The sequence below is a fragment of the Falco biarmicus genome, chromosome 5, assembly GCF_023638135.1.
Source record: "Falco biarmicus isolate bFalBia1 chromosome 5, bFalBia1.pri, whole genome shotgun sequence".
In the NCBI taxonomy this organism is placed as follows: domain Eukaryota; kingdom Metazoa; phylum Chordata; class Aves; order Falconiformes; family Falconidae; genus Falco; species Falco biarmicus.
In genome coordinates this window covers 68538351-68551675 of record NC_079292.1, presented here as the reverse complement: position 1 = coordinate 68551675, position 13325 = coordinate 68538351, and the positions used below count along the sequence as shown (strand labels likewise).

The following is a 13325-nucleotide window of genomic DNA, read 5'->3' as shown; positions in this document are numbered from 1 at the left end:
TTTAGCAGATGCTAGTTATGCATGGGAATCACAAATGGAGTAGCAAATTTAAAAAACTGTGGTGACAGCAATGCAGAATTAAGACAATAATGGGAGGGGATGGAAAAATACATTTTTTCCTCTTCTCCAGGACCACTTAGATAATACTTTTTGTCACAATTTATACTTAAATGCTTTCTTTACTCTGTAATCCATAAATGTTGCTAATGAACTAGCAAAGTTTGAATTAGCAATATTATATTTTTTTTAGACCAGTAAACAGAACTGGAAAAAACAGATGCTCTTTTGGGCTGATTGTCTATTCAGAAGAACCTGCCAAAGAAAGCCTTTTCTGTTTTCTTTACCTACTTCTCTTGATAAAATAGAAGACATCACCTACCCTCACAGGTCCTGATTATATTCAAAGACCATCACAGCTATAACAAACCAGTTAGTTTATTTCAGGGATATCCAAGCTTTGTCCACATCCAGCCTCTACTTTTGTTTCCAGAGGTGCCTCCCATATGTACTACAGGGTTTGTCATCCACTGCTTCATCCCAATCTGACAAATATAGAGATCAACTGTCCTTTACCATCAAGGCCCTGTTACAGGCATATTTACCTCCAGAGATCTGCTCTTCTTTCTGAATTGTTACACATGCTTCTGTTGGCTTCCAGTAATTTGGCTGCTGAGCTGCTCTCTCCAAGTTTTGGATTAAAATTGGCTCAAGACGGTGTTCACTGACCTGCAAATGCACTTTTAACTATATAGGTCTTAGACTAGTTTGTGTGCATGTTGGATAGAGTTTGATATAGACATATGAAAGTGAATAATTCAGTGAAAGAATTGGCATTATAATCCAAAGTCAGGGTCAAAAAGACAAAGTCAGTCACATTTATTTCTGGTACAAGTTCCTTACAGTAGTGTAACTAAAAAAAACAAGCTCAAAAGCATTCAATAATATAGGAGTAAAATTTAAAAAACCTGAAATGAGAAATAAGAAGAAATGAGAAAAAAAGGGTTGTGGGGAATGATGAATTATAGTCCAAAATCAAGAGATAAAAACAACCAGCAAAGGGAATAAGGAAGGCAAGACATCACTACAGCTGGGAAAAAGGAAGATTATTTCAGTAGTTGTTCAGTGGCTAGATTAACGGTCTCTGTAGAGACTTTATTGGACAAGCTTTTATTAAACCTTTTCAATTCTGTATTCCAGATTTCCTGGAAATACAGTATTGGACTTCTGAAATCACTGTGTGTGTGTCTATGTGTGCATAAGCGTGGGGGTATTGCATCTAGTACACTGGGTCCAAATCTTGATTTAGGTATCCAGATAAGGTGGTAAGCAGAAAAAATTACTGGCAGAACTTACTGTAACAGAAGATAAGGACATCGTATTCATTTACATGAAGTCACTCATAAAAATGTGCTAATTAAAATATAAATGGTTACTGTCATTAAAAAAATATTTAAGACCTCTGTGACTACAGTAAGTTATAGAGAGCAGCTAAAATTTGTTAACAGGTAAAACATGGCAAAAGTGGTATCTTGCAGTTTGATTTCCCACGAGTGTGTAGATGCATGGCCTCAAATACAGCTAAAAGAACAGATCAGATTCCATAGTAAGTGTCAGTGATACAAAAAATTACTGACTCCTCCGATCAGCTCAAGAGTGGAACATTGCTACCTGTTTTCACCACTTACAGAATGGTTTCCCAACGTTTCGGTGTGGCACATCAGTAAGACCTACATCAACAGTTCAGGCCCTTGTTCAGAACTTCAGATGACACACTCACCTGCTCTGGGGTCATCTTCTGCAGCTCTTTTTCCCAAGCTGCCCGGTCATCATCCAGGTGGTAGGAAGCAGGTGGGGTGAGTCCACGCAGAATCAGGGGATCACGGTCATGGCAGAGGGCTGTCAGATGTCCAATGTACAACTTCAACTTGCTGCGATTCTGATCAAGTTCTAAGAGGGGTTGAATTATCTGCAATAAGAGAACAGAAACAGTGAGGAACAGCCTGAGACCCAAGCATTGGTGAAGGCAAAGACCAGTCTCTACATTACAATCTTGTTCAGCTTCATACTGGAAGGAACTTGAACACCCTCTCTCCCACCCAGTACTGCCATCCCATGACCCAGCAACCATCTAGCTGAAGCAGAAAGAAACCAAGCACACTAGGGGAAGGAGGTGTGGTGATGACAGCTGTCCGATTAATATAGGAAATAATGATGATATGGGTGAAAAATGAAACAATATTAAATTGAATGCATTAACTCTTCTGACTATCCAGCAGTGCTTCAGTCAATTATTTCAACTCCCTGCTTTAGGGAAAATTAATTTTTCTGATAACAGGTGTCTGTCCACAACTAAGGCAATGGCAATGTAGATTTTAACTCATTTTGCCAACAAACATTTCATTGTAACTTAAGTATGCAATAAACATGTTCTTACTAAAGAGAATGGTTTAAAATGATGCCAAGATGTGGCACTTAGGGACATGGTTTTGTGGAGGACTTGGCAGTGCTGTGTTAATGGCTGGACTCCGTGATCTTAAAGGTCTTTTCAAATCTAAACAATCCTGTTATCCTATGATTCTACTTTCTAAGATGAATGTACCTCCACTGTAGAAATTGGATAGAGACATATCTTCACCAGAAAGTTAACATACAGTTTTCTATAATCTTTTCTAAAGTTAAGATATAGTCTTCTGTAATTTTGAAAAGGCGATGACCTTCATTTATTATACAAACCAGGTTCTATACAATAGACTACAAAACTAAAATCAAAGGACTTTAATAAGTACTATTTCATTTTCTTATACTTTACCCAATCCGCATCTAATCCTTGTTCAATGCAATCCAAACTGAAGTCATCCAGTTCTCATAAAAAGTGTCTGAAGAGCCATTTTTCATTTGTTTTACAAAAATACAGAGCTCAAGTGCATAAATACATACCAGGAATCCCTCACTATGCCCTCCCACAAGAATACTGCTTCATATTGTTCTAGGTGCTTGTGGGCATATATTCAAAACCGCAGTAATACAAATCTCAAGGGTTTACGGTTGATGAAAAATTAAGGAAGAATTGGGCTTAGTGCCTCTGTTCCATAAAATGAGGTGCTGAAGCCACAGGCACTGATGTGCACCAGCTAGGAGAGCTGGAAAGCGTTGCCACAATAGTGGCAACTTGTCTTTGTGTTCCTGGGCAGGGGCTGCACCTGCTGTTTGTTAGTGGGCCAGGGATATCTTTTCAATGGGACACCTCTGACCCTGCTAATGAATAAGGAGTGAGATAATCTCTGAGTCAACAGAAGCAGGGTGCTGGCGCTACTTTCAACAAAGACTCTGGCTTCGACCCCTTTTAATAAGGCTGTCAGGGCTCACTTATTTTGCTTCTAACACTGTTCTATGTAGATTAATTTCTGTAGAGTGAGAGGATCTGAGAGCCATGGCTAAGCAGCTAACTAATGTCAGGCTCCTTGTCCTCCACTCAGCAGCCTACAGCAGAACATCAGCGTGGCAGCAGCTACAAAAAGCCACATCAACATGGCAGCCACGGTAGAGGAGACAGACAAGAAACCTGCAGAGAGAGTGAGCTCATGGGCCTTATTAAAATCCCTGTTGCTATGTGCAGCCTTGGGGCAACATCTATTTGCAGATATAAATACACATATCAAAACAATGGTTCAATGTATGAAGATTGCAAACTGCAGAAGGGAAGAATAGCCTGCTCTCCTGCATACAGGGCAATAGGAAGGGATACTTCAGTAGCACCAACACACTAAGCACACTGTATTTAGCCTATTACATCCCAGCAGCTTTGGTTGTTTGCTGAATTGTGCTGTTTACCCCTATTTCTTATAATCTGAGTTACCTAGGTTACAATCTGAAAGTGAACCACCTGTGCAGGTGAAGAAAACTGGTGATTCTAATTTAACTGATGTCTTTCCTATCTGTCTTACTATTCAGTTTGGCCACAGAGGGTACAGTGATGTAATATCACATCTTAAAAAAATACTGTTTTGTAAAAATGTGAAAATTAAGGAGTCAACGTCTAATAACTAGCTGCCTGATCAATGCAGTAGCTGCCTTGTATTCTTTTCAGATACTGCAGTGTATCAAATATCCACCAGATGTGCAAATTCCAGTCTGAAAAGAATCTGACTTGCAAACCTTCCTGGTTATTCTTTGTGAACAGAAACCCTCCCCGATAAAGCAGCACTATCTAGCAAGAAACGATGGAAGATTTTCATATAACAGTGGAATTGGACTGCCCAGGGACAAGTCCCCTTTTGAAACACATTCCTCCTGTACCCTTCCCCCTTACCTCAAGCTGGAAACAGGCCAAATGAGGCGTGTGAAAGTTCTTAACTAGCAGCCTTCCCAAAGCTGTTCACAGAGCAATCATTCCTCTCACTTGGGATCCATTAAACCCTGCCAGTCAAGTAGGAAATGCCCTTATATCTGCGTTCCTGCCATATCTAATTTGAACTAGCCACTTAGCAAGGGGCACTGTGCTTCCCACACAGCAGAGCTGCCACTGCCTTATCTCAAGAGGGTGTAAGAGCATTTGCTAAGTGGAAAGGCAGGGCAGTGCTGGATTCATAAACCACATCGAGTTCTCATGATCAGCTCAGAGCTGCAGAGCTTTCTAGGAAAACAACGGGTAAGCAGACCAAATCCAGGAATATCTTCTAAAGCAGCCCTGATTCATTAATTGCCCTGATAGGTTTAGGTCATCCTCATCAATGCGTGGAATGAAGTCTGCTTAATGTACCCTCAAGTTCAGAATATTGTTAATGGCCAGCTAAGTTTGACAACGTGTTTCACTAAAAAAGGCAATCACTACAACTCTGAAGCAGAAACATGAAATGCCTGACAAATCTCTGATACAAACCCAAACCATCTCCACCAACTGATAAAGACATTTGGGAACATATTCCAAAACACATTCAACTTGGAAACAACATGTTCTGGTTTCTTGAGATTTCACAGATATATTTTTTTTTTATCTTTGAGCATGACAAACATGAATCTAATTGTAGTTTTGCAAGTCACTGGGGCAAAAAAATGCTTTAGAATGAAATCAATACTGCTTCTTCAGTGACAGCCCTGCTGTTGCTGTACAATGGTCAGCTGAAATATGAGTAACTGTATTTAGAAGTTTTTTTATGATAAAGAGTCGGCATTTAAATATGTATATATATGCTGCATAGATAAGAAAAGGTCCTTGTAATGGAATGCAGTTTCTATCTAAATGTTTGGTCACTTTCCCTGTGAAAGATGAATACACAGAGACGGTGGTGTCCAAAAGTTTGTCTGAGCAGTGTCTAATGTAAATACACAAAAACATGTAGGTGGTTATATGAAAAAGAAAACCAGCGAATGGGTGGTATAAGTGCAGCAGCGTTGATCTGAGACAAATGTAATATTGACTTTCCATAGATGTCTGCAGAATAAAGTATGGTTTTAATCAATGTGTAATAGGAGTCATTCACCACAACCACCAACTTTAAATTATGGGTTCTCCAGGCAGAAGGGCTCATGACCTGGTCACCTTTCTCCCTGCTAAAACTTCCTTCTTCTCTGAAGGAAGCAACCACTTTTCTTTTGCAGAATCAAATAATTAGCTTGACTTAGTTAATTTCTGAGAATACTTTCAAATTCCTATTTAGTAATAAAGCTGCAGCTCCCGTTTTGAAGAAAGTCTTACATGCACCCCTAAAAGCTAGTCTGTTTTTCCAGCTACATCAGCTGATCTTGTAAAAGTTAGCTTCTTACACAACTTGCCTTACTTATCAGAATCATGCATCAACATGCATGTTGATCGTGGATGAACAGCAGTGATCTTATTCTTACAGATAGGTGCCCGTGCTTTCTCTGAGCAAGCAAAAAAAAAGGAGAAAGAAGCATCTTCTTGACACAGCAATATAGATACAAAGTACCATATGTACACTTGGTACTGGCTTGACTGCTGTCATACTCTCCTATTAGCTTGACTGTCCTGCTGCACATATGCTGCATGTATATATTCACTACATAATGCTAAACAGCAGTCATGCAGATAAGTGGTCTTCATTCTGCAATCAAATAATTTAGTAGATTATCCTCAACTTACGCATAAATCTTTAAATATTTAAGAAAAATCCGTGAAAGAACAGTTACATCAAGAAGAAAATAAAAAAGAACTGACAAGTGGTGCTGGGGTCAAAGTAAATAATGAGGTCAAATTTTCACTGGTTTTGTATCAAAAGTGTTACAAAGAAATGTAATCTGAATGAATCTGAAAGCTTCCAAAGAATTATCTGATTTGGGAAATGCTCTAGCTTTCTAGACTGGTCTATGAACCTTGAGTGTTCTTTGTAGATCCTGCAAAGGCACAAAAAAAAATTACAGAATTCTGAAAAAAAACCCAACCAAAACCTGAAAACACCACCAAAGATCCCCTCAAAACTTCAGACTGGACATAATAAGTATGCCTGGAAAACAAGTTAAATGTTTATCTCCCATCAATCACATTTTCCATGTGAGTGTGGAAAATTACTTTCGAACTTCGTTACATACAGATGCAACTATGCTACCCAACAAAACCTACTTCCCAAACTACCACTGCATAGGAGAAGATTGGCTTGAAGTCTGGGCAAATATATAAGTTTTTTAAAAAGTAATTATTCCAAGGAGGACCTGACAAATCTAACAAAAGATGAAGTGGATCATAGTGGGTCCTCAGATGCCTCCCTGAATCTGGGTTTTACTACAGATGTTACTAGACAAGAAAATTTTGCCTATACAGCAAAATATCTTGTATCAGGAGATATGGAAATAAACTAAGATACCAAATGATACAGTCTGGAAGTATTTGCATGGCAAGTTGAATTACGCCTTCTTGCTCGGACCATTTGTATGTGTTTGGCAACAAACACAAGGGTTCAACTACAATCATCTTGTAACCATTGAATGCAATGCAGTTTTATGAGGCATGAATTTGGCTCAGACAGTGCAAAGCTTTCCCAAATTCAGAACAATTTATCACTGATGTCTTCCCTTCATTATTTTAAATGGAAACAGAAGAAAGTTCTCAAAAAGACACAGCCTGACCTCAGTTCAGTTCAGCTCAGTTCACTTCTGCACAGAGATACTTGGTTTCTTCAGAAGACCACAACACAAAAGCTCAGGGACAGGCTCAGTTTCCTTTACATTTGTTTCAAAGACAAAAAATTGGATTTACATCTAACCTTTATCATTTTCTCCTCATAAACCAAACCAAAACAAAACAACATGCGTGAGGAGCTGAAAGAGATTCTGGCTGTTTTGACAGAGCTGTCTTACTCAGTTCGTTTCTGACAGAATCAATTAGGAAATAATTTTTACATAGCAAATTCTTTTTGAATTTTTTATACACCATGAACAAATCCCTTGGATTAATCATTTCCAGAGTTCACCCTCTTCACCTTGGGAAAAATCCAGACCAGAAAAAAAAGAACAGAGAAAACACAAAACAGGGAAAGTAGTTTTGTCATTAGTTCCCTCTGTTTAAATAAAATCTTTTCCCCATAATGTAGATGAAGCAAAGAATTGCAGTGGGTTGGTAGGATTCCTAAAGCACTGAAAATAAGTGAGTAGTTAAAAAATATTTTTACACATAATGAATCCAGAAGTGCTTTTTCATGACACTGGCAACTTTTGCTTACATGGGCTGTGGAGCAAAAGCTTGCGGGGAAGCATGTGCGGAATAGCAGGGACTGCTGTAGCTGAGAACTGAAATACACTGGGGGGACTGTGAGAAGGCTGTAACTGGACCACGGGGGAATACAAACGTTCAGGTATGAGGTACCTCAGCACAGCTAAAGAGGGTTGTCTACTTACAGCTTGAATTTTACCTGTTTCATCAATCCCTTACTTGCAAAAAACATAGCTAACTGCACTGTGCACGCATCGCATCATTTTATTCTGTAAGAGTCCGTCCATATGCCTCTCTCTTAGCTGAGGTGAAGGAGAGAAATCTGGCTTAACTGCAAGATGAGAATCAGAATATAAAACTGAAATGCTGTTTTATTTGCCTAAGTTTTCTTTTGTCTTCAAGACTCCTTGGGAATCCAGCAGTCCAGAAGCTTAGTTCTGGAGCAGAACAGGGTGGGGAAAGTAGGGTGAGGTCTACAGAGAACCTAAAACCTTCCACTTCAATATATTAAATCTCCTTCATTTAAGAATTTTGTTTCTGTAAGTTTTGTTAGTTATCAGGCTAACATTTTAAATAATAAATTATAGAAAACTATGAAACAGTGTAGTCAGACTTAGGATATTGAAAATTAGTGTATCATCAAGAAGAAAAAAATATCCCCACAGCAAGTGAAAATAGATTAACAACTGTCTGCAGCTTGTACATAACACTATGGATTTAAATAGCATCCTCCTGATCAAACTTTTGTGTGATTAGGCAAGCTTTGATTTCACAGAATCCACCAGATTTTATGCTGCTTCCCTCTCTACAAGAACATAGCAGCTTGAGAATAAGAACAACCTGCTTATATTTTTAATCCATTCAAGCTTTCTAGCACTTGCTATCTATATAACAGCGAACAAGAGAGCACCCACACTCCTTGCTGTACTGTATTTTGTCTATTGCTTCTTCCTGTTACAAGGGATAAAAGGAAACGGTGGCTAATATGCTTATGTTTGAAAGCAGATCATTGCAGCACATATGCTGGGAGAGTGTGTCCATGGGAATGCTTATGTATCAGTGACTGCATTCTTCTGTCTCCCTGCTGTCTGTTCCATTGCTAATAGAAAACAGAAGGTATTTCTTAAGTAGTCTACCAGAGAACACAATCAGTGCTTTTCCTGTTCAGATGAACTATAACCTCCCTGTCTGCAGGTGACAGAAATCTTTCTCTCGTTGTTCTCTCACAGTGGGTCTTCGTTCTGCTGTTCTAGCTCTTTACCTGCTACATGAGACTTTCAAAGCAAAGCCACACAAAGCCACCAAATGCCTGGTTTATCTGTCTTTAGGAGTTCTCTGGAAAGTTGTTTGCTCTACATTCAAATGCAAGATCCTGTTAATAAACACACCTATTTATATATACATGTGTGTATCTATATATATATTAAAAAAAATATACAAATTCTTATCTATATGTCGCATTGAACAATCAGATGTAGCTGACTGCCTGTGGTGAGCCTACTATGGGTTGGAACTGTAAATCCTGACATCTCCATCAGAAATTATGAACTTTACCAGCCAGGAAAATACAGCATCTAGATTGGCTACGTGCCCTTATCAGTTTTTATTTTAGTCATATTTCTCTTGAGCTTATTTTCATAGTTAATATGTTGGAAAGGAGGTTTGGGCTTGATTCTTTCTCTACTCTAATGTTCATTTCTCCCCTCCCTCAGTTTCTTTGCTCCTAACTGACAACTAAAAGGTGCTGGCAGCGACACCCCAAGCCTGGCTGCAGCTATTCCTCTTCTGTCTCTATCCTGTGAGGGCCAGGTCTCAGCTCCCCTCTTCTTTATGCCACCAACAGGGTGTTCATAGTTTGCAGAAGCCTTTGGCCTTGCATGATTGCATTCTGAGGTGTGGATGAGTGCTGTAAGAAACCTAAATGGCAGAGCAATTGGGAGACAGTACAGACTATCATACAAGCTGTAAGGAACAACTCCCCTGGAAGTGGTCAGAAACAAAAATGTTTGCGTACAGAGTTCCTACTAGCTACAAAGATAAAGTCACTAGTACAAGATCACATTCAGCTGCACATCAAAAAAGAAAATAAGACACAGACCTAGAATAATCTCATTTGGTAGAAATGAATGATGGCCTTTTTGCAATTGTTTTGCTGAAAAGCACAAATCTCTACAAAAAGAAACTGGCCATCTGTTTTGAATGTTTTAAAATACAAGTATCTTCTTTGATCTGTAAGAATAATAGGAAGACAGTGATACGATCCAGTTACACCTCTGTTGTGAGTACTTAATTCATCCCAGAGCTCAGATTACAAAATTCCATCTGGAAATCTTAAGTCTTATCATTCTGGGATCAGAAAGAAGACCAACAGTGTATCAAGATCAGTTATTTTGTGCTCATAGATACAACATTCTTAGACAGAGAATATATTCTTCAAACACAACATAATTATGAAGATAGCAAAATAATAGATTTTTAAAAAACCCACCACAACAAAACCAAACTAAAAAACAAGTTATCAAGAGAACGCTTTGCAGAAACAGGGGAAGGACCAGGAGCAGAAGTTGACATAACTTTAAGGACAGCGTTCCTCTCTAGGCTGGCCCATCTCGGTCTAACAGTACTTACTGGATAAAAGATTACATGCCAGTATGGGTATAGAATAAGACAGAAGGTGGAAAGGCATGGTTTCAAATTGGAATGGTAGAAAATTAATCATAAAATAAAATATTAAGCATTACTTAAGTTGTTCACTCCACCGTAACAGATCCGTTACTTACGCTAAAGTGTGAAGGTCACTACAAAAGGCTCTCCATTATTCAGTTACTACAGCCAAAGGAGAAAAGGTTATTCTCTGAAAAAAGGCAAAGCTTGAAAAGGCTTGAAAAGAATGGGTAATTGTATGATAGCTAAAGATAACTGTATGGTAGCTAAACAAGGATTTTGAATTGCACTTCCTCAGAGCAGTAATTGTCAGTCCATGAACTCTGTGTCTTCTTGCCTGAACTTGACAGCACAGGAGTCTTTTAGTTTCGTAATTAACAACGACGCCCACATAAGCAGGGCTCCAGAAAAGCAGGATGGAAAGCAGGTCCTGTGTTTAACTGGGACAACTGTATTCAAAGTGCTGCCCTTGTAATGATTAATTAATTACGTCACCTTACTTGAGTACACCACATTATGGTTCTTACTAAAGGACTACCCATCTGGAAAGTGGGAGTGAGGAGTCCTGACTGTCACCAGTATGACAAAACAAATCTGGCATCTTATCTCTCAGTCAGGCCAAGTGATAATGTTTAATTAAGTAAGATTATTTCATGTCGCTGCCTTCAAATTCTGCACAGGGTATGTCTTTAAGGCAGGCATAAGACATTCTTTCACAGTATTTTTACACATATGAATGAAGAACTGTAACAGACATATTATAACACATTATTATACTCTACACAACTAGGTTGCAGATATTTGGAGAGAGGAAGAAATGGCTCTTCCAGAGGACAAAAGATAACAGTGAAGAAGATGCAGCAGTCTAAAGCACTTCGTTCAGCATGCTGGAATGGCAGCTCCTTGAAATGTTTAACATATGGGTTATTTTCCCTTTTTTTGGAACGAATAGGATCTTGGAAGGAAAAACAAGACGTATTAATAAATTGAATCAAATACACATCTAACATAATTTTGGGAACAAATTCAAAATAGGTACTAGAATCACCATCATATCCCTGTAACAAAAATTTTAGAATACTGTGTAATAATATTACTTAGCACTTACATAGCACTTTTCCCAAGCAGAACTTCCACTTTACAAAAACTGCAGCTCATTTTACAATTAGAGAATTTGAGACAGGGAGAAAGAGAACAAGTGAGCGGTTGGAGATGATGCCAGGAAGGAATTTATCTTCTGAATCGTGATCTAGTACTGTGTCCAGCAAATTACATTGTAATATGAGCCAGGCATGAAAGCTGGGTGTTTTTGACCATTCTGCATGATCTAACAATTAAAAAGACCATATTGAAAATAAATTTATTTAAAAGGCTTATGAGGTCACAGTGTAATAAGTGACAATACTGAGCTAAAAGAAAATACTAGAAGTGTGATAGTAGGATGAGCAGCTCTCTACATGTTGCAAGCGTAAAATGTGTCTCACGGAAAGATCACATTCATGCAGTGAATGAATGCCCACATAATCATTTGAAAATGGAACTCACTGTGAATAAGATATTTACTTTACTAGAAGAAATCAGTGTATTAACCAAGCACTAAATAATGTAGGAAAACCCCCAATATTCTTCTCAAACTTCCCAAAGCATAGACACTTTTAGTTCTCTAGTGATCTTGATGAAAAGTTCATGGGGTCTGACAGCTGTGGCAAAGGTTAAATGAAGTCCTGAGATGTCCTGTCCTCAGTGTCATTATTTCTGTTCCTCTTAATCCACCATCACAGTAGTCACAGTTCTTCAGGCTGTTGCCTGTCACCTACTTCTGCAGCTTTCCTCTAAATCTCTTTGAATAGCTATTTATGCTGGCTGACCAGGTGTGCATTCATTGTGCATTTCTTTTTAGCCGTAAAATGGAATAATAAATACCCTCTCCACAACAAAAAGGAAATTGTGAATGCTCATCCTGGGCATTCCTAGGGGTGAGACAAAATTGCTCTGCAGATAGAAGTTAGAAACACATGGCTTACAAGCTTGAGCATTCAATTGGCTTTTGTGTATACCTCTACTAGAATTAACTTCTCTGTGAGTTTTAATTGTTTCTATCATTACTGTAATCCTGTTTAATATCTTTGTCCCAATAAATGTAATACAGAAATGTCATTTTAGTTCCATTACCCTTTAATAATCACAAATGGCTACTTAGAATGAGCCTGGTTTTGGGAATGATATATTAATTAAAGATGACCTTTAGAATATTACAAGCTCTTGATTAAAAACTACAGTTAAAAAATCCAAATGGAATTCATTAAACATTCCTCTTATTGACGACTTTCCCTTTGTTTCAGGTCTTAAGTTTAGATGACTCTTGTCCACCAAAAAAACTCTTGGCAAAGTCAAATTACAACATTAAAAATGTAGCCTTTGGTACACAATGCGTACTTGTAATCTGGTGATGTTGCAAATTACATTTTATACTGGTTTTGACAAGGAGTGTATGACATTTACTGGAATTGACTGTTTTTCAGTTCTTAAGAACGATTCAGGTATTTCCCTGTGATGACTTACTCCTTTTCCCACTACAGACATCACCTCTGAAATCTTAAGAGATGTGATAAATTATGCTAGTGTCTTCAGCAGTCAACTCACAATACTTGCTGCTTCTGTGTTAAAATTTGTCAAACTCAAGTATTAAAGAAAAATGTCACAAATAAGAGGCTTTTAGTCTTGCAATATTTTTATGGTAATAGGAACTTGCCAATATTTTTATAATTTTGAAAGATCCCCATTTTTATGCACTCTAGTTCAATGCTAGCTCTTTGACCATTCCACTGTTACTCTAACAAACATAAAATTAATTTTCAGATTCTGTTCCTGGAATTCAAGCACAGCAAAACCAAATGTCTTGCTCCTTAGCAGGCATATCTGTGATCGTTAATAGAAAATGCTTCCACGGAACGATTTCAAAAAGCTTGTCTAGTGCAAGCACCTGCTAGGCTCCAAC

General features: G+C 38.2%; 1 protein-coding gene across 12 annotated transcripts in view; it reads right to left on the bottom strand.

The window, feature by feature from the left end:
* The window catches only part of ERC1 (ELKS/RAB6-interacting/CAST family member 1), a 302175-nt gene that overhangs the window by 16243 nt on the left and 272607 nt on the right, over positions 1-13325 (bottom strand). For 3 of the 12 annotated variants that reach the window (XM_056340443.1, XM_056340449.1, XM_056340445.1), the window contains 2 exons: positions 1778-1966; positions 90-726 (listed from right to left, as the gene is read on the bottom strand). In XM_056340443.1, the coding sequence (XP_056196418.1) occupies positions 559-726; positions 1778-1966 (357 nt within the window). In that variant the 3' untranslated portion in view covers positions 90-558. Of the gene's footprint in view, positions 1-87; positions 727-1777; positions 1967-13325 lie in introns of those variants that run through there. The other 9 variants (XM_056340446.1, XM_056340448.1, XM_056340450.1 and 6 more) reach the window with 4 other exon arrangements.